Here is a 20,371-nt window from a genome sequence, read left to right as displayed (position 1 = left end):
GACCTCTGAGGTCATCAGGTTCTGGTCTGCTTTCAGTCCCTAGAGTCAGAATGGAACATGGTGAAGCAGCATTTAGTCATTATGCACCACATATCTGGAACACACTCCCTGAAAGCTGCAGGTCTGCTCCAACTCTCACCTCTTTTAAATCAAAGACTAAGACTTTTTTATTTGACACTGCCTTCCTATCTTAGCTCATTTTAATCCATTGTAAATCAAATTTTTAATGTAATTTTTAATATATTTCTAATTTTCCTTTTCTTTTCTGTTTTATTATATTTTTCATTTTAATTATGTTCCTTTCTGCTTGTCTGAATTTTTTCAATGCTTTTAATGTTTTAATGTAAACCACATTGAGTTGCCCTCGTGTATGAAATGCACTATACAAATAAAGCTGCCTTGCCTTGTCACCTTCTAATGTTTCATAAAAACTAAACCCCTCACATCTAGCATGAGTTTACAGTATGCCATGTTTGATGCTGTAAATGTAAGTGTCAATGGTTAATTTATGTTAGATATTTAATTCATACATGGACCTAGATTCAGTCGAATGCTTTTCTTGGGTTTTATAAATTAAACATTATCTGCATCTCCCTTTAGGGGAAGACTTGGCACATATCACAAATTCTTTCAAGATATGAATGAAGGATAAGGTAGCTGTGAGACCTCTAAATCAATATCAGTCATTTTGTATTCTATGTGTACCGTGTTGTCTGTTTATTCAATATTATATATTATATTTCTACCTCTGCAACTCTCCACTGCACTAATATCATATTATTTTAGCCTGTACATATTAGTCAAGCCTATTTGTTGTTTCTTTGTATTTATAGCTAAGGTTATTGTTATTATATTTTTATTTTATTTTTTATTGTAGTTCTTATTCTTATTCCTATTCTGCCTTGTACAAAGAGAGCACAGTTTACTGAAGTCAAATTCCTTGTGTGTTCAAGCATACTTGGCGAATAAAGCTGATTCTGATATGGTATTATATGAATCAGTGTTGTAGTACTCGAGTCCAGGACTCAGACTTGAGTCCGAGTCGAGTCACGTTTTGCAGGACTCGTGACTTGGACTTGGACTCGAGCGCTGATGACTCGGACTTGGGGTTGGACTAAAAGGACCCGGATGATAGAGAGGAGGACTCGGGCTTAAATATTGATACAGACTGTTTTAATGTTCATGTTAGATTTTGTATGTTTCATAAAATGTATTCCGTTCAGAGCGAGGGCTGGCATGAGTGTTCGCCTGCATGCGCGTTCACGTGACGTCTGCCAGGATTAAAAGACGCTACCAGCCGTGCATTTTTCTTTCAAAGATTTCACAGTAAATGCAGCGAGAGCAGAGCGACATGTTGGAGATTTAAGAGACCCATCAAGGAAAGAGACCAGCTCAAACTTTAACAGACATCTGTACAGGACGAACCCAAAAGTGAGAGAGATGCTAAAGTTTCTTGAGACCGTTCATCACTTTACTGTAGTGGTGCAACGGATCATCGTTGATCCGTGATCCGTACGGAAGCCTCTCCACGGTTCGGCACAGACGTGGTCCGCGGATCGGTTGATGAAAAAAGTTGCGCGTGTTCACTTGACACTTCGCGTGACACTCACTCGTCAAGCGCAGCGGTAGTCATGGCAAGTGAAGGAGCAGAGGAACTTGAAAACCCTCCTGCATCTCTTAAGTCACATGTATGGGAGCGTTTTGGGTTTCCCTGTGAAATACAGTGAATGCTGAATGTGCTTGAGCCACTTTATGAAATTCCCTTGCGCACCCGATAGACCAGAGGCCGTCAATACGCGGCCCGCATCCGGCTATTTGTGGCCCCCGAACTGTTATTCCTTCACTCTGTGTTTTGGTCGTGTCACTGCTCGTTTACCGGGACTTGTTTCCATGCCAACGATACGCAGAGAGGCTCTTACTGGGTCACTTAGAGTCCAACGCTGCAAGTGCAATTTTTAACTTTCACTTTCGTTTTTGGAGCAGTTCGCATGTTGGCACTTTGCCAGCTGTAGGACCCTAGAATGCATAAAAACGGTGTGTTCCAAGTTTGCAGCTCAAAGAAAAGTGGACGGTGAAAATCAGCGAATGAAATTAGAATGGAGTGAAACTTTTGAAGTTCCTCTGCTCCTTCACTTGCCATGCCATGAAATGCAGTAAATGAGGCAGGACGGCCCACAGATAGGGTGCTTTGCACATGCAGTACATTTTGAGTTGAATGTTGTTATTATTTAATGGGCAAAGTGTTTTACAAAATAAATGGAGGACAAAGTTATATTTGTCTTGTCTTCTTTTTTTTTTTTTTTTTTTTGCTGATCCGAAAAATGATCCGATCCGTGACTCAAAACCGTGATCCGATCCGAACCGTGAGTTTTTTGATCCGTTGCACCCCTACTTTACTGTGTTAGTATAACGGTAATATAAGAGACTAAAGTAACTAAACCAAAGTTATTAAAGCTGCTGTGAGGAACTTTGGATTTATATCAATTTTGGCGCCCCATTGTGGACAAAGTGATACCTCTTATCTCTTGTTCTATAGATGCAAACGTTGTGTTTTCAACAAAAACCTCACCTGCTGTCTTTTAACATTTATATGTATCACTCAATGTGATTATTTGCCATGAAAACAGACGAAAAGGAGTGTTTCTAAAGCCAAATGTCAATCATGTGGTCTGACACCTGACCCCTCAGAGTGGTTTAAGGGATTAAAAATGACAACAGAGAAGGTATCAGTGTTGTTGTTTATGGTTTTGTTTGCTTTTGAAGGTCATAAAGAGGCATCAATGTTGGTTTCAGTCTGTTTCTCAGCTGGTGAAAAACTCCTCATAGTGCCTTTAAGTTGTTTGATTTATTGTTAGTTTATTGGACACCGGCAGTGATCCCAGTGCAGCAGAATCTCTGAGCGCGTCCCCTCATCAACTGAAGCGCAGCTGAAGCGCATTTACGCACGTCACACAACGCTGTGACTTCATTCTTAAATTAATCTCCAGACACACCGGCCGGATTTCATTAGAATCTCACTGCAGTGGCAGTCAGACCTCGTCTATTTACTAAAATCCAAACTGAAAATCAAACCGGCCACAGCGCTGGGGGAGAGCGGATCGTACAGGATCAGACACATTTCAAATGTCCTGTAAAAACTTCAGATTCTCTGAAGTCTTAATAAACAACATAGATTCTCATGAAACAGTCTGTAGCGTCCTCGTGCTCTAACGTCTAACAACATCCACCTCTCCCTGTGTCCGCCCCTCCTATCTTATCTGCCCATCCAGGTGAAAACAATCAAACTGTCAAAATGCTTACTAAAATAAAATAATGATAATGCACATGACATTGCCCTTAATACAAACAACAACATATAAATGACATAAAGTAAAATGATTATGAATATATTAGAATCATTTATATTTATGGCATAAAATGATGGAAATAGCTCCAACACTAATGTTAATTAAATACATGTGTTTCCTACACATCCAAAAGGTCCCACACAGTCAGTCTAACAGTCAATAGTTTGGATTCAAACGGCTGCCCTCCTTGTAATATATAATATTATCAGTGAGGACTCGACTCGGACTCGGACTCCTATTTTTCTCTGGTGACTTTTTTTTTTTTTTCTTTTTAACCTTTATTTCACCAGGAATAGTCCCATTGAGATACAAAGTCTCTTTTACAAGGGAGTCCTGGCCAAGACAACAGCATAAAAAGTTTCACAAATACAACAGGACAAAACATACAGTGGCAAGTAACTATTACATTGATTTATAAATTAGCAGTGTTAAGCTTTAAAGGTGACATATCATGCAAAATTGACTTTTTAATGGTTCTTTACCTGAAATATGTGTCCCTGTCTACAAACCCCCCGAGAATGAAAAGAATCCATTCTGCCCCTGTTCTGATTTCTCCACCTTTCTGTAAATGTGTGTGAAACGAGCCGTTTCAGACTTCCGTGTTTCTGTTACGTAACAACAATATCCGGTCTGTCACGGAGTCAGAGCTCGGAGCTTGTTCAGCCCATAGACTGTATAAAATAATACTGAATCCCTCCTCCGTTTTTCATTCCCTGCACACATGTGTGCTAACAAGGAGCTTAGGAGGGAGGCATGCTAGTTGTAGGCTGTCTTAATAAACACAAAGGTCGGTTTTACTCCCCACGTCTGCAGATTTGAAGATCTAGTGGATGATTTTTATTTGTCATGGATAAGTGCTAGCGCTAATTAGCATAGCCACATAGCTATATGTTCATAGCTGTAGCTGTAGCTGTGTACCAGACACACGTCGACATTCTGACAAATAAAACAACAAGAAACACAGAATCTGTGACCAATCCTTCATAAAAGGTCCTGCTGCCTTTCTGGTAGAGGTCGGTTTTACTCCCCACGTCTGCAGATTTGAAGATCTAGTGGATGATTTTTATTTATCATGGATAAGTGCTAGCGCTAGTTAGCATAGCCACATAGCTACATGTTCGTAGCTGTGTACCATGACACACGTCGACATACTGACAAATAAAACAACAAGAAACACTAAATCTGTGACCAATCCTTCAGAAAGGTCCTGCTGCAGGCGCCTCTCCGTCAGGATCAGATTCTGGATCAGATTCAGAGGGTTGAAGTAACGTGATCTCTGAGCAGCCGTGTATATTCAGCCAACATGTAAACATTAGATCAACGTGCTGGAGAGCCGAGGCACATCCACTTCCGGAGGGGGCGTGGTCAGAGGGAAAACAGAGTGTTCTGATGAGGACTGAAGAAGAGGACTTTTCAGGCAGACCAAAATCTGATTTTAAAGTGTTTTTTTGAGCATAAACTTTAAAGACATGTTTTGGGGACCTCTTAGACCAATATATATATTGATGAAAAAAGCGTGATATGTCCCCTTTAAAACATGTGCACAAGCTGATCAGATCATCCTTTATCCTGGTTTTAAAATCCTCCAATCGAATTAAACAATACAGTTTCAGGCGACCCTGAAGCTCAAACCAAGAAGAGGGAGCAAAGACATTAAAAGCACTTTTACCAAAGACAGAGTGAGTCAGAGGAATGACAAGAAGAATTTGTCCATGGGACTGAAGGTGACAGCCACTGACAACTTTTGGAGTCAATGAAGAAGACGGCAGCTCCTGGAGTACGGCCTTATAAAGAAAGACATACCAATGCTCCATTCTTCTGTTGTGTAAGGAAGACAAGCCCACCTTCTCATACAAGATACAGTGATGTGTGCGGAAACCTAAACCAGAAACAAACCGCAATGCAGCATGGGACACAGAGTCCAACATTTTCAGAGAGGCTGAGGAAGCATGCATGTAAAGAACATCACCATAGTCAATTACAGATACAAAGGTTGCTAGAATGAGCTTTTTACGCGCAGCAAAGGAAAAACAGCGTCTGTTTCTATAAAAGAAACCCAACTTCACCCTCAGTTTTTTAGTAAGACTCTCAATATGATGATTAAAAGAAAGATTTTCATCTAAGAGAAAACCCAAGTATTTAAATGTTGGGACACATTCGATTTCCTCATTTGTGGAGGTGAAAATCTTAGACTCATTTTTCACCGTCCTCTTGGACTTGGAGAAATACATCACCTTAGTCTTGTCAGCATTTAAAACCAGCCTTAGTTTACAAAGATTCATTTGTACTGTGTTAAATGCAGCTTGCAGTTTGCTAATTGCACTTGATACGGACGACGCTGAAGAGTGCAAAACGGTGTCATCAGCATTAAAATGAAACTTTGCATCCATTACATTTTTACATAAATTATTGATATAGATGACGAATGAGATAGGACCCAATATGGACCCTTGCGGGACACCATTTGTTACATTCATATGGTCAGACTTGGACTCGGACTCGGACTCAAACACAGAGGACTGAGGACTCGACTCGAACTCGGATTTGGGGACTCGACTACAACACTGATATGAATCAATCAAATGTTGTAACAGGTTTAGATTAACTCATTTGAAGCTTTTTCAATGCTAAAACCTTGAAAACTTCCCATTTATCAGGGTCACTGGTGTTTTTCCATGCACACAGGCTTTATAGACCAGGAAAGGTTAGGAAACTGTAAATGTGTCCTTTGCAAAAAGCAGAGAAATGGATCAAACCTTGAGGGAGGTAAGATATTAGGGTTATTGAGCTATAAAACAATACAAAGAGAGACATCACAACCTCCTCACTCACTCTCACACAACCTTACACCAGAATTCAAAAAGTGCTATTGCTTTCCAACACCTCATAATCCCCGACATCGCACTGCAGTTACTGTTGCATAAGCATGTCGACAAACCAGTAAACATGCAAACTTGATATTGCTTTTTGGAGGATACATAAAATATTTATCAAGCAACTGGGACTCCCTAAACCACAGTGCTGAGTAATTATAAACAAATTGCTTCAAATGTTCTCCCAAGAAACACACGTATGCATTTTAACAGAGGGGGCTGGAGCAGAAAGGCTTGCAGCAGCAACTCTGGAGGTGTTTCAGAGTCTGCTGTAATATATTCTATTACACCCAAAGCCACAATTTGATCCTATTACATAATTAGACAGAGACTGCAGAGTTAAGAGAGGCTGTAAAGGAATTGTGTTGGCTGTTCTCAAATGAGGTTGGGGTCACATTCTGCAGACCATAGTTAGAGTTGATTTAATTCAGCCTTTGAATGGAAATAATAATGTCTTATGTGTTTGTTTTCTGGGTTTGGATACACAAAGGCTAAATAGAACTTATGCAAACAACTTGGAAAAGAGCCGCTTAATATAATTACTGAGCATGTAAATGAGAAAACCTCATCCACCCACGAGGTGCATTTTAATGCAATATTAGCATATGCAGGCTATACAAGAGGATACACAGGAGGCACCACAGGAGTGAACACATACACACAGGATAACTTTCCTCTCTGGTACCTGTGGCTGTGATGCCTTTGGGCTCTAACACCTCAGTGTTGACTCAGTGCTTTTCAGCCACATTACACATGACAACACAACGTTGACTTTCTGCACAGAGAAAACACTCCAGGTAGAGACATCTTGTCCTCATGGACATTTTAAATCCAAGGTATACAGGAGAATCCTGTCGCAAGTCTGAAAATGGGTAGTGAGGAGAGCTTGCTTTCATTTCTAGTGATTTACAACTGAAATGTCTGAAAGGCTAGGTAGATGGCTTTTAAAGGGATATTTCAGTTTTTTTTAAGTGGGGTTGTATGAGTTAAAGTACACTATTGCAGCAATCATAGTTGTTAAAGCAGTTTCTTTCAGACAGCTGAAAATATTACATGTGTGGTTTTTTTTTTGCCATCTTGTTTGAGGGCTGTAGGAACTATTTGTCACTTGAGCACTTCCACATTAGAGTTTTGTAGTTCTTTGTCATAACAGTAAGTAAATGTATTGCCATTTCCTATAATTAGTGTCACCAACATTCAAGTCAACTGTTACTCAAGCTGACAGCGACAGAAGAAGAAAAAAGACTAACATCAGTTAAAGGGATATTTCAGTTTTTTTGAAGTGGGGTCGTATGAGTTACAGTACACTATTGCTCCTGTTAGCTACAATGAGTGCCGGTGAGCTCTTCCCCTTTAATGAGAAAATTCCCAGAGGACCTGCAGAGAAGCTAGGCTACAATTCTCTGCAGACGGGGCCTCCTATTTCATGTAATTTCACTAAAGTTAAGAAAATATGGTCCAGGCACTCATCACGGTGCAAATGCATGAACCAGTAGAAAAAATTGGAGCTCTTCAGTTTGCCGTCAGAAACCCCCTTTGTTTTGTTTTGGGACTATTTTCAGACGCACCTCGCAGACCGGTGTTCTTCCGCTGCATGAGCACGGATACACGCCAATCAGCTGTTTGGATCAACAAGCATGTAGCATTTTTAGCAGTAAACACTTTTAGGAACAAAAACTACAAACTGCAGAAATGAGGGATTCTGACAGCGATCACTCATCATCCAGAGTTCCCTGCCTTACAGGAGGTTTGCTTGTTTGAACAGCCAGGATAAAGACAGGTACGTCCCATCATTTAAATGTGCAGAAAAGTGAGTTTAATTCACTCTAAAGACCGATACTTGATCCTGCTACGTGCTTGTTGATCCAAACAGCTGATCGGCGTGTATCCGTGCTCATGCAGCGGAAGAACACCGGTCTGAGAGGTGCGTCTGAAAATAGTCCCAAAACAAAGACTGACGGCAAACTGAAGAGCTCCAGTTTGTTCTACTAGTGCATGCATTTGCACCGTGATGAGTTCCTGGAACATATTTTCTCAACTTTAGCGAAATTACATGAAATAGGAGGCCCCGTCTGCAGAGAATTGTAGCCTAGCTTTCCTGCCGGTCCTCTGGGAATTTTCTCATTAAAGGGGAAGAGCTCACCGGCACTCATTGTGGCTAACAGGAGCAATAGTGTACTGTAACTCATACGACCCCACTTAAAAAAAACTGAAATATCCCTTTCATTCATTGTTTGCTGTAAACCAGCTCTATTGACTTTGAAGTAAGCTGAAACCTTCAGTATTAAAAAATGAAGTCAATGTGTGTGTGAAAAAGCTGCAGTTCTTTGAGAGTCCACTTGAGACGAGCTAGAAAAGGCCAAGTCTCCATTAAGCCCCTTATTAAAATGTCCAGTCTTACAGCAACAATAAACATAATTACAGCCAGGTTCAAAAAGCAGTTTTGGTCTTCCTAGTTAATTTCTCTCTAAATAAAAGAATAGTTTTTATGACAGTGGAGGTACCACTTTGTCCTAGTAGGCGCCCCCCTGTGAGTGGAGTTTTAAGCAGAGATAGCACTGCTGAGATGGCCACTGCCATCTTTAGGCTTCACAACAGCAATGGTCTGCTTTGAGAGGCTTCACTAAGATGGTAAACATATGTATTAAATAACAAAAAAGGAAATAAAGCTCAACAAAAAATGACTGCTCTGCACAAGAAACATTGCAGCTGCATTTTCACACATTATACAAAGCCCTTTGTACTCTGTTGGCACTCTATCTGCACTGCATACTGCAGCCATGCTATATGGAAAGAATGGCTTTGCTCAGAGGATGATGAGGGTCAAAAGGTCATGCATAATAAGCCTCAGGGATCGTTTGCCTCTGCATGTTTATACTTGCAGGCTCACTGGACATAATGTCAAGAGCAGGCGTGAAGCAAAAACAGGGTTTAAAACTATAATTTATGAGCTATACATTCACAATGTGCATTCATTCTGCCTCTTGTTTAACCCAACCCTGCTGACCTCATGAACTGAGTGTCAAGAGCCGCCCAACATAGGAAAAAATGTGATAATTGAATCATGAGCTGGCCTCAGGCTGGAGCAACCACTCTAAAACCATGATACACCCTCTACAAACAATCACTGAAATCTCTGGATAAAAAAAACAAGGAACTACCACCAATGTAACATCATTAAGACATATAACTTAATGAGCTTTGACAGCTTTCTTTGTTATGCAGATAGGTGTCTGATGTATAAACTAATGCATGATCAGGCCCCACCACCTCCACTTAAACAATGTGTGTTACTCTGCAGGAACAATCTTAGGGAGACCAGGGCATCAGCAAGAGGAGACTGTTCAGCTAAACGTAGGAAGACTGCATTTGGACAGTCTGCATTTTCAGTCAGAGCTGCAGGAAAATGGAACTCAATCCTGACTCACATTAGAGACTGTGCAAGCCTCAGTGTTCTTAAAAGTAAACTGAAATTATGGCTCAAGGAAGAACAATCATGTGCTCATCTGAATGCATCAAACTAGAGACAATGAAATGTAATTTTAAATGTGTTGTTATTAGTGATGGACTGTGTTGAGTAGCCTATGTATTGTTTTAAAGGTGACATATTGTGCTCTTTTTCATTAAAATATATTGGTCTAAGAGGTCCCCAAAACATGTCTTTAAAGTTTATTGCTCAAAAAAACACTTTGAAATCAGATTTTGGTCTGCCTGTAAACCCCTCTTTTTCAGCCCTGCTCAGAACAGGCTGTTTTCTGTGTCTGTGCCTTTAAATGAGAATGAGCTCTCTGACCACGCCCCCTCGGGAAGTGGATGACGCCTCCTCGGCTCTCCAGCACGTTGATCTAATGTTTACATGTTGGCTGCTCACAGACCCGCGTTACTTCAACCCTCTGAATCTGATCCAGGATCTGATCCTGATGGAGAGGCGCCTGCAGCAGGACCTTTCTGAACCATTGGTCACAGATTTAGTGTTTCTTGTTGTTTTATTTGTCAGTATGTCGACGTGTGTCTTGGTACACAGCTACAGCTACGACATGTAGCTATGCTAACTAGCGCTAGCACTTTTCCATGAAAAATAAAAATCATCCACTAGATCTTCAAATCTGCAGATGTGGGGAGCAAAACCGACCTTTGTGTTTATTAAGACAGCCTACAACTAGCATATTTCAGGTAGAGAACCATTAAAAAGTCCATTTTGCATGATATGTCACCTTTAAATGCTAGTATGTTTTTTTTATCATTTGTATTGTACATTTCTTTACATCTTCCTGCCCAGGGACCACAGATAAAAATTAGCTTATAGCTAACTCTGGCTTGACAGTTTTTGTTTTGCATGGCTCCTGTCAAATAAACTAATAAATAAATAAATAATATATTTTCTGAAATATATATTGCAATACAAAAAAAGACATTACCTCTGTGTAGTCTACTTTTTTTAACATGTCCATGTGTATTTACTCAGTGTAACCAGCTCCATGACTGTAACATTTAAGGACAAAAGCTCACCATCTATAAAGAGCTTTGACTCACTCAGGAATACGACGCATGTGTGCTGCAGGAGTAGTGGCTAAAAGTAAACACTGTCTGTGACACATTTGCTCATTGGGAAGTCTGTGCATGTGACCAAATTGTTAACAGTAGCTGCATCTAATACATCTTTACAAGCAGGTGTAAAGCAGACAGTCTCTACTTAGAAGAAAGGTTTCTTAACACTGTGCTCTGTTGAAAACAGTGTGCACGTGTGTTGAGATATGAGTGGCATGCTATGTTCCAGTTCATGTAGATACACACAATGAATGCAGCTTTATTTTTAAATAAGTCTCAGGAATGTTGGCATTTTTGGAGTTGGAACATTTAAAGCTAGGGTTGGTAGTCTCGGAAAACCGGCATGAATTTGAATGTAGCTTTTCCTCATGACTCCGTCTAACCCCTCCCCTCCTCCCTCGGAGCTCCTCCAAAACGACGCCCCCCCGCTCACATGCACGAGCACCGCTGATTCTGGAGCATATGATGGTGACTGATTCAAAACCGGTCCTCACCAAAACATTCTCATAGTGAAAGTTAAAAACACAAACAAACATGGCTGCTGTTAGCACTCACAACTGTCATTCTAGCATTATCCAGTTGTACTGGTGACACGATATCAGGAGAAAAGTTATAACACATATATAATACTGTAACAGCTCTACTGTTTGTTAAACTTGTTCAGTGTAGATGTTCTTAATTCCTACAGTGTTGACAGTCAGTGAAGGCATCAGGAGAGGTGTAGAGTGTGTGAGCGGGAGAGAGGAGAGACAAGAGGAGAAGTTCTTCATTCATTCAAACATTGATTGTTGCTTTGTTGGTTGGCGGGATCACGGCCGACAGTGACCGGTTATTAAAACTCAACGTGTTCACCAATCGGCTCGTCATCACTACAGCGTCTGGACAGACGCTACAATAAATATATATTTTCTGTAGGACTTACTGAACGTCATTAATTATTCTGCTTGTTGGTGAGAGCTTTTTAGACTCTGATCCGGACTACAGTCCTGAGCAAAGCACCTCATCAGGTCAGAGGGGACAGGCCCGAGGACGAGCGAGAGGGGCAGTAAATAGAGTCAGGGGAAGTAGAGGCAGGAGACGGGGACTCGGAGGAGTGAACGCTGGGGAAATGTACGCGCAGGAGGAGGGCAGAACGGCTGGACGGGATTTGATTGGTTTAAAATTTGGGGAGCCAAAACACGGTGATTGGTTGGTGTTTTCCCAGGTTTACTCCGGATGTAGATAGCAGCTTTTTTTCACTCTTTTTTAGGAACACATCATGTATTGATTACCATCAGGACATAAAGATCATTTTAACCAGTATGACAAAAAGTGGATCTAAATCTGAACACCAACCCCAGCTTTAAGGTTTGAAGAAAAATATCCTCTTAATCTATTTCACAATGTAAAAGCAGGCAGCATTCACTTAGGCACTCAGACACACACACAAGCACACACACCTGTGTCAGCTCTTGTTGCTCCAAATCCCATTTTTTGATGCCGTTATCTCTCGACCCGCTGAACAACACATCTCCATTTACAGCCAAACACTCGATACCGTCGTAATGGGGCGGCTCAAAGTTGTGAGCTGGACCTACATTGCCCAGAGTCCCCTCTGCTACGTCGAACACCTAAGAAGAGACACAAAAAAGACATTACAGATCCGTCTGTATATGTGACACTGAAGTAAAGTCTCAATGTGTGAGTGTGTGCAGATGCTACCTTGACATAGTGGTCTTTGGAGCCAGTGATGACTTGGTCTTTGCCCAGCAGAGACTGTCCAACTGTCAGACACATGACCGAGCCGATGTGACCCATCAGCCTCCCCATCGCTTGCATCCTGAACACACACACACACACACACACATTCACGCACACACAGGAGCAGACAGACACGCAGCAAAAAAAGGCGAAGCAAAGGTCCGTGAAATGCATTACTTACAAGGATCTGATTTTCAAGATGCCAGTTTTACTGAATGAAACCGCTTTCCGTCTCAAGAGTAAAACCGCTGAGACATAGCAGCGCCAAAGGCTGGGATGATACTGAAGAAATGTTTAATACATTCATTTTTCATTTCTGGGAGTTGTTATGCATCGTTAAATTGGTCTGAGGCCTTCAGCGTAGACTGTCTGCTTCAATCTGTTGATCATTTCCCTCTGGAAACATAAAAGCTGTAGAGAGGACAGTTTTTCCACAAGATATCAGGAACAGAAAACCTGCTCATGTTCACTCTTGAAACCAGTTCCTGTACCTTTCTTTTTACAGCCCTAGTGTTTAATAACATCAACCAAATTAATATATACATCCATCTGTGTTATGAAGAATTAAGAGCTCACTTTACTGAAACTACCTGCATGAATGATCCAATAAGTGCAGGAATGGCTGAGCATATAAATGAGTATATTCATCATTATTAATAATATATGAATGAGTAAAATGTACTGAACATTAGATGAGTATTTGAGTGAATAAATGAATGAATCATACCGATTGAGGTCCCACATGCGAACAGTGTTTCCAGCAGCAGCATAGAGCACAGATCCTGACGGGTTGAGGGAGATCTGGTTGATCTGACACTCTCCCTGGGCAAAGGTTATAGTGCGGGTTGTGGTTCCTGCACATGCATCCCCAGAGACCACCTGCCCTGATGAACTGTGGGGGTAGAGAGAAGCCAAAGAGTGGGTTTAGAATCAGAGGGAAATAAAGGGGGGGAAAGATAGAGGCAGAGAAGTTCATTTCTGTTAAATTCTGCTTTAACTTCCTCTGTTTGCATTTTATCACATTTCCCCTCACTGTATTCATACTTCTTTACTTAAAGGTGACATATCATGCAAAATCGACTTTTTAATGGTTCTCTACCTGAAATATGTGTCCCTGTCTACAAACCCCCTTAAAATGAAAAGAATCCATTCTGCCCCTGTTCTGATTTCTCCACCTTTCTGTAAATGTGTGCTGAAACCAGCCGTTTCAGTTTTCAGTGTTTTTCATACGTCACAACGCCATCCGGTCTGTAACAGGAAGTCAGAGCTCGGAGCTTGTTCAGCCCATAGACTGTATAAAATACAACTCAACCCCTCCTCCGTTTTTCATTCCCTGCACAAATGTGTGCTAACAAGGAGCTTAGGAGGGAGGCATGCTAGTTGTAGGCCGTCTTAATAAACACAAAGGTCGGTTTTACTCCCCACGTCTGCAGATTTGAAGATCTAGTGGATGATTTTTTATTTATCATGGAAAAGTGCTAGCGCTAGTTAGCATAGCCACATAGCTACATGTTCGTAGCTGTGTACCAAGACACACGTCGACATACTGACAAATAAAACGACAAGAAACACTAAATCTGTGACCAATGGTTCAAAAAGGTCCTGTTGCAGGCGCCTCTCCATCAGGACCAGATTCTGGATCAGATTCAGAGGGTTGAAGTAGCGCTGGTCTGTGAGCAGCCGTGTATATTCAGCTAATATGTAAACATTAGATCAATGTGCTGGACAGCCGAGGCCACACCCACTTCCTGAGGGGGCGTGGTCAGAGAGCTCATTCTCATTTAAAGGCACAGACACAGAAAACAGCCTGTTCTGAGCAGGGCTGAAAAAGAGGGGTTTACAGGCAGACCAAAATCTGATTTCAAAGTGTTTTTTTGAGCAATAAACTTTAAAGACATGTTTTGGGGACCTCTTAGACCAGGCATGTCCAAAGTACGGCCCGGGGGCCAATTGCGGCCCGAGGTCCATTTATTTATGGCCCCAAGCTTCCATCTTAAATTGTGTTATTTATAGCACAGAAATTTATCACATTCTAAATCATCTGTACATTTGCAGTTTCTTTCAAACTCACAAACAAAACTAAAGTCAATCCAGAAATGTCTCAAAAAGCTTCATATGGACTACCTGTCTAAAGCCAAAGCACTGGGAATTCATCAAGACGGCAATAAAGAAGAAACACAAGAACTCTTAAAGCTGACAGTTTTTCAAATTAATGTTTTCATCATGATGTGAAAATGTTCTTGATGAACACTAAAAGTTCAGAAGACACAAAAGAGGACACAAGACAAGATCAAAATTATGAGATTGTACAGAAAAGGCCAAATTAGGTGCTTAAAAAATGTTCAGAACTCAGGGAAATAATGATTTTGTTATTAAAATGTTGTCTGCTGGTCAGAAGAGTCTTAAAAACAACATGAAAAAGAAGTGTGATGAAATCCACATCGTGATCCTGCCATAGGAAAATAATGAGACAATATTTTTCCCACATTGCCCGACCCAATGAAAAAACATTTTCCTCCAGAAGAAGATAACGTTTGCTAATCTTTACATGGTACTTCCTCGTTACTGTTTTATTGAGAAAACATTTAAAATAATTGTTATTAAATATTTCATATATAACTTTTAGGATTCCTAAGTCTCAGTAGGAGCCACTGGCCCTGAGGTATTCTGACAACATCAAATGTGGCCCTCTTTGAAAAAAGTTTGGACACCCCTGTCTTAGACCAATATATTTTGATGAAAAAGAGCACAATATGTCACCTTTAACACATGGAGCACACCCCCCTAAGTCACTTCCTTTAAACATCTCCTAAGCTGAGTTTTTCTAGCTGCACTGCTCAAATCTGTTATATTTAGCCCATTCCATGAGGAAACTTACGTTAGCGTTCGGATACATTTGGCAGAGTCACGGATGTCCCACACCTTGATGTAGGATGTGGAGACAGAAAAGACCAGACAGGAGGCGGGACAATATTTGACTGACACCACATTGTTTGGGTGGCCTTTGAGGGTGACGATCTCCTGACCGGTCACCAGGTTCCACATCTTACAGGTACGATCTGAAGGAGGGGGAAAGGGAAGTTTAATTTGATTGAACAGCAGCATGGTTTGATACTTACTTACTTAATTCTGTTCTTGCTATCATTTTTTCTTCTCCCTGCTTCATTCTACAGTCATGGCCAAAAGTTTTGAGAATGACACAACTATTCATTTTCACAAAGTCTGCTGTTTCAGTTTTTATAATGGTAATTTGCATATACTCCAGAATGTTATGAGGAGTGATCAGTTCAACTGCAATTAATTGCAAACTCCCTCTTTGCCTTGAAAATGAACTTTATCACCAAAAACACATTTCCACTGCATTTCAGCCCTGCCACAAAAGGACCAGCTAACATCATTTCAATGACACACAGGTGTCACACACATTAACACAGGTGTGGGTGTTGATGAGGACAAGGCTGGCGATCAATCTGTCATGATTGAGTGACTGGACACTTTAAAAGGAAGATGGTGCATGACACCATTGTGCCTCATCTGTTAGCCATGGTTACCTGCAAGGAAACACGTGCAGCCATCATTGCATTGCACAAAAAGGGCCTAACAGGGAAGTTTATAGCAGCGAGTAAGATTGCACCTCAGTCAACCGTCTATCGAATTATCAAGAACTTCAAGGAGAGAGGTTCAATTGTTGCCAAACAGGCTCCAGGGCGCCCAAGAAAGTCCAGCAAGCGCCAGGACCGTCTCCTGAAGGTGTTACAGCTGCGGGATCGGGCCACCACCAGTGCAGAGCTTGCTCAGGAATGGCAGCAGGCAGGTGTGAGTGCATCTGCACGCACAGTGAGGCGAAGACTTTTGGAGGAAGGCCTGGTGTCAAGGAGGGCAGCAAAGAAGCCACTTCTCTCCAGTAAAAACATCAGGGACAGACTGATATTCTGCAGAAGGTACAGGGACTGGACTGCTGAGGACTGGGGTAAAGTCATGTTCTCTGATGAATCCCCTTTCCGATTGTTTGGGGCATCTGGAGGAAGGCTTGTTCGGAGAAGACGAGGTGAGCGCTACCATCAGTCCTCTCTCTTGCCAACAGTGAAGCATCCTGAGACCATTCATGTGTGGGGTTGCTTTTCGGTCAAGGGAGTGGGCTCTCTCACAATCTTGCCTAAAAACACAGCCATGAATAAAGAATGGTACCAGAACGTCCTCCGAGAGCAACTCCTCCCAACCATCCAAGGGCAGTTTGGTGATGAAGAATGCCTTTTCCAGCATGATGGAGCACCTTGCCATAAAGCAAAAGTCGTAACAAAATGGCTCGGGGAACAAAACATTAAGATTTTGGGCCCTTGGCCAGGAAACTCCCCAGATCTTAATCCCATTGAGAACTTGTGGTCAATCCTCAAGAGGCGGGTGGACAATCAAAAACCCACAAATTCTGACAAACTCCAAGCATTGATTATGCAAGAATGGACTGCCATCAGTCAGGATTTGGTCCAGAAGTTGATTGACAGCATGCCAGGGAGAATTGCAGAGGTCTTGAAAAAGAAGGGTCAACACTGCAAATATTGACTTATTGCATGAATTCTGTGTAATTCTCAATAAAAGCTTTTGATACTTATGAAATGCTTCTAATTGTATTTCATTATATCATAGAAACATCTGACAAAAACACCTAAAAACCCTGAAGCAGCAGACTTTGTGAAAATGTAATATTTGTGTCATTCTCAAAACTTTTGGCCATGACTGTACTTGTCAGCTATTTGTTTTAAAAATGATAAAAGTACAGAGAAAGATAGAAAACACTCATTAAAGGAATGATTCAGAATGGGAATATTTAAAAAGTTAGTCAAGGCCCTAGCTTAGCATCACTTGTTATGCTAAGCCTTGGTGCTAAAAAAGGTAATGAGCAGGGGAGAATAAATATTTTAATAAATGTTTAAAAAGAAAACAGAAATTCATTCGACATTTATGATTCTAAAAAGTAAAGAGGGCTTGTTTGGAATTTTGGGAATTAAATTATTTCTTTTCTACAAGAGAACTCGATGAGAAACCTGATACCACTCACACAAATGCAAGCTACAAAAACTACTAAAACCCAGCTAGCTTAATTTAGCATAACATATCAGGAAAAAGGGGAAATGGTTAGCTTAGCTTTATGAAAAGGTGACTCAATGTGTCTACCAAAGCCTCTTTATACCGCCAACACTTGTTTACATGCAATATTCTAATCTTTTAATCAATACTTCAAACATCAAAAGTGATGTCATTTATATACCTTCAATGTATAATGTGATAGACCAACAAGACAAGCTTGTGGCTACTAAGCTAGCAGTTAGCTAATCTAATCACCTCCTTTAACCCAGCTTATTTCTTAGTAGACATGTTTGTTGTATTAATCTTTTTATTTGACTCCTAAAAAAAGAACATATGAGCCCTTACTCAGAAGTTTGAACTTGTGTCATGTTGAAATGTCAGTTTTTAAGTTATTGTGCTAAAAAAAAAGGTAAGATTGATTGAAAAAATGCTTCTGCTGTGTTTCTCTGAATGTGTGGCTGATTTTCATTACTAATTGTTAATTTTGTATATTGTTATGTTATTTTATTTTTAGTATCAAGTATTGTCTTTATATGTATATGACACCCTCTCCACTTTTAAGAGTAGACTTAAAATTTTCCTTTTTGATAAAGCTTATAGTTAGAGCTGGATCAGGCTTGGACCAGCTTTTGTCATGCTGCTATAGGCCTAGACTGCCGGGGGAACTGGCACACTGACGCACTGGGATCCTAGCTCACCCCCTTCCCCCCAACCCCTTCATCACTTACTTTAACTCTGCCTGTCCCATTAAAGTTACTAACCATAGACCTTTCTGGAGTCCCTGAGCTCCCTTGTCTCGTAGATTCCTCTGAGCTGCCGTAGACGTCCTCATGCTGCAGACGTTCTGGACTCCAGCTTATACGGACATGCTGGACTCCAGTGGCAACAGCTTCTACGACTCGTCTCATCACTATCACCTCTCTCTCTTACTCCCCTCTATCTGTCTTGTCTTTCCAGACCCAACTCAGTCGAGGCATGATGGCTGTCTAACATGAGTCTGGTCCTGCTGGAGGTTTCTGCCTGTTAAAAGGAAGTTTTTCCTCGCCGCTGTAACTAGCTAAATACTGCGATGTGCAATGCTCATGATGGATTAAGGTGGGGTCAGACTGAGTCTTACCCTGTCTTGAAGTTGGGTCTCTGTTCATAATTTGACATAGAGTGGTCTAGACCTCCTATGTTTGTAAAAGCGTCTTGAGATAACATTTGTTGTGATTTGGCGCTATACAAATAGAGATTGATTGATTGATTGATTGATTGATTGATTGATTGATTGATTGATTGATTGATTGATTGATTGATGTGTCAATTTAGTATTTTTTTAATTCATTTTTTATATTAGAGCACTATTTGGGTGGAGGCTTCAAACAAGCTCTCTGAGTTTTCTGCCTCTTCCTGCACAGTATATTATTTATCTTTGCTTTTTTTTTTTGTATGTATTTTCTTTTAATTCTGCAAATAAAAAAATAAAAAAATAAAATAAAAAAAGGCTTTAACAATTACATATGCAACAGTATGTTGTTATGGAAACAGCAGTAAATAAGCTTGCATGCTAAGCTATTTAAGGTCATTTAATACTTCATATAAAAGTGTCACCAGTTTAGTAAGAGGGTGGTGTACCTTTGGATCCAGTGAATAGCAGCTCATCTGTAGCATCCACACACAGGACCGGCTTTGAATGGCCCTCAGCTACAGAAACACTCTGCAGGGGCGCTGTCCGACCCCCCTTCACACCCCCGATGGGATTGATCACCCCCCTATAAATCACATACAGGGTATCAGTCACTGAAATATGCAACCAGCAGGGCTGTTTCTTTGTCTCAAACATATCTGCAGATGCTTACACTTTAAATCACAGGCCGATCACAAACATGCATAAAAGAATGCAAATATTATTCATTGTAAAGTGTCAATACAAACCCATAAAAACATCACTGGATACAAATGTACTCCCCTGTGAAGAAACATGGGTACTATCAACACATATGCACACATCTTACTGCTGGTTTGCTTAGCCCACCTGCTCCATCTCTCAGGCCTGCTTCAATTCCCTCTTAGCTCTCTTTTTGGGGAACAGCCCAATTAAGACACTACAGTAGTGAGAGCTGTTTTTCTATTCAACTTGTCTGTCTGCCTCCTCTTTCTCACTCTAACACACACACACACACACACTTCCACACACTTCCACACTCAAATGTACAAACCCACACAGCCCCAAGTATAACATAGGAACTCCATCTCTGTTCCCCACACACTCCACAATCTATGTCCCATTGACAGACCAGAGTCCCAAAGTGCCTGGAGAGCAGTCAGCGGACTGAAACAAAGCCGACAGAGGGTGTGAGAAGAAGAGGGAGGAATGTGGGAAAATTGGTCCCTGGTGGGCTTCCTAATAACACCAGTGGTGGTTGGTGAGTGAGAAAGCGTGAGGGAGGTAGAGAGGGAGAGCTGGAGGATGTGAGGAGAAAGAAGAGAATCTGTGATAACACACAAAACTCTGGGCAGGTCTGTTTGCAAAGACGTGAAAAATACAGGAGTGTGTTTGAAACATATGGTAGCATGCTTATCTGCAGTGCCTGCAAATAACTGGAATGACGTCCCAGAGTGAAAACAAACACAAACACATCAAATCAAATCAAATCAAACCGAAATACCAACAACACTTCATGTTATGCTTTCTTTACCGTGCATAGAAATGCCAACAAAAATCAAACTCTCAGTCATCAGCCAGTGAAAAATATTTCATGCATCTCATAAATCTCATAAAACACAAGAGAGAAC

The 20,371-nt window shown here is 41.0% G+C and overlaps 1 protein-coding gene across 2 annotated transcripts in view; it reads right to left on the bottom strand.

Moving 5' to 3' along the window:
* Positions 1-20,371, bottom strand: part of kif21b (kinesin family member 21B) — a 77,616-nt gene that overhangs the window by 17,781 nt on the left and 39,464 nt on the right. For both annotated transcript variants that reach the window (XM_034693052.1, XM_034693104.1), the window contains 5 exons: positions 19,211-19,347; positions 15,387-15,567; positions 13,236-13,400; positions 12,470-12,587; positions 12,208-12,378 (listed from right to left, as the gene is read on the bottom strand). In XM_034693052.1, the coding sequence (XP_034548943.1) occupies positions 12,208-12,378; positions 12,470-12,587; positions 13,236-13,400; positions 15,387-15,567; positions 19,211-19,347 (772 nt within the window). The remainder of the gene's footprint in view (positions 1-12,207; positions 12,379-12,469; positions 12,588-13,235; positions 13,401-15,386; positions 15,568-19,210; positions 19,348-20,371) is intronic.

Source organism: Notolabrus celidotus, chromosome 1, assembly GCF_009762535.1.
Source record: "Notolabrus celidotus isolate fNotCel1 chromosome 1, fNotCel1.pri, whole genome shotgun sequence".
NCBI classification, from domain to species: Eukaryota; Metazoa; Chordata; class Actinopteri; order Labriformes; family Labridae; genus Notolabrus; species Notolabrus celidotus.
The sequence above is the reverse complement of the archived record's forward strand: the minus strand, read 5'-3'. Positions and strand labels throughout refer to the sequence as shown.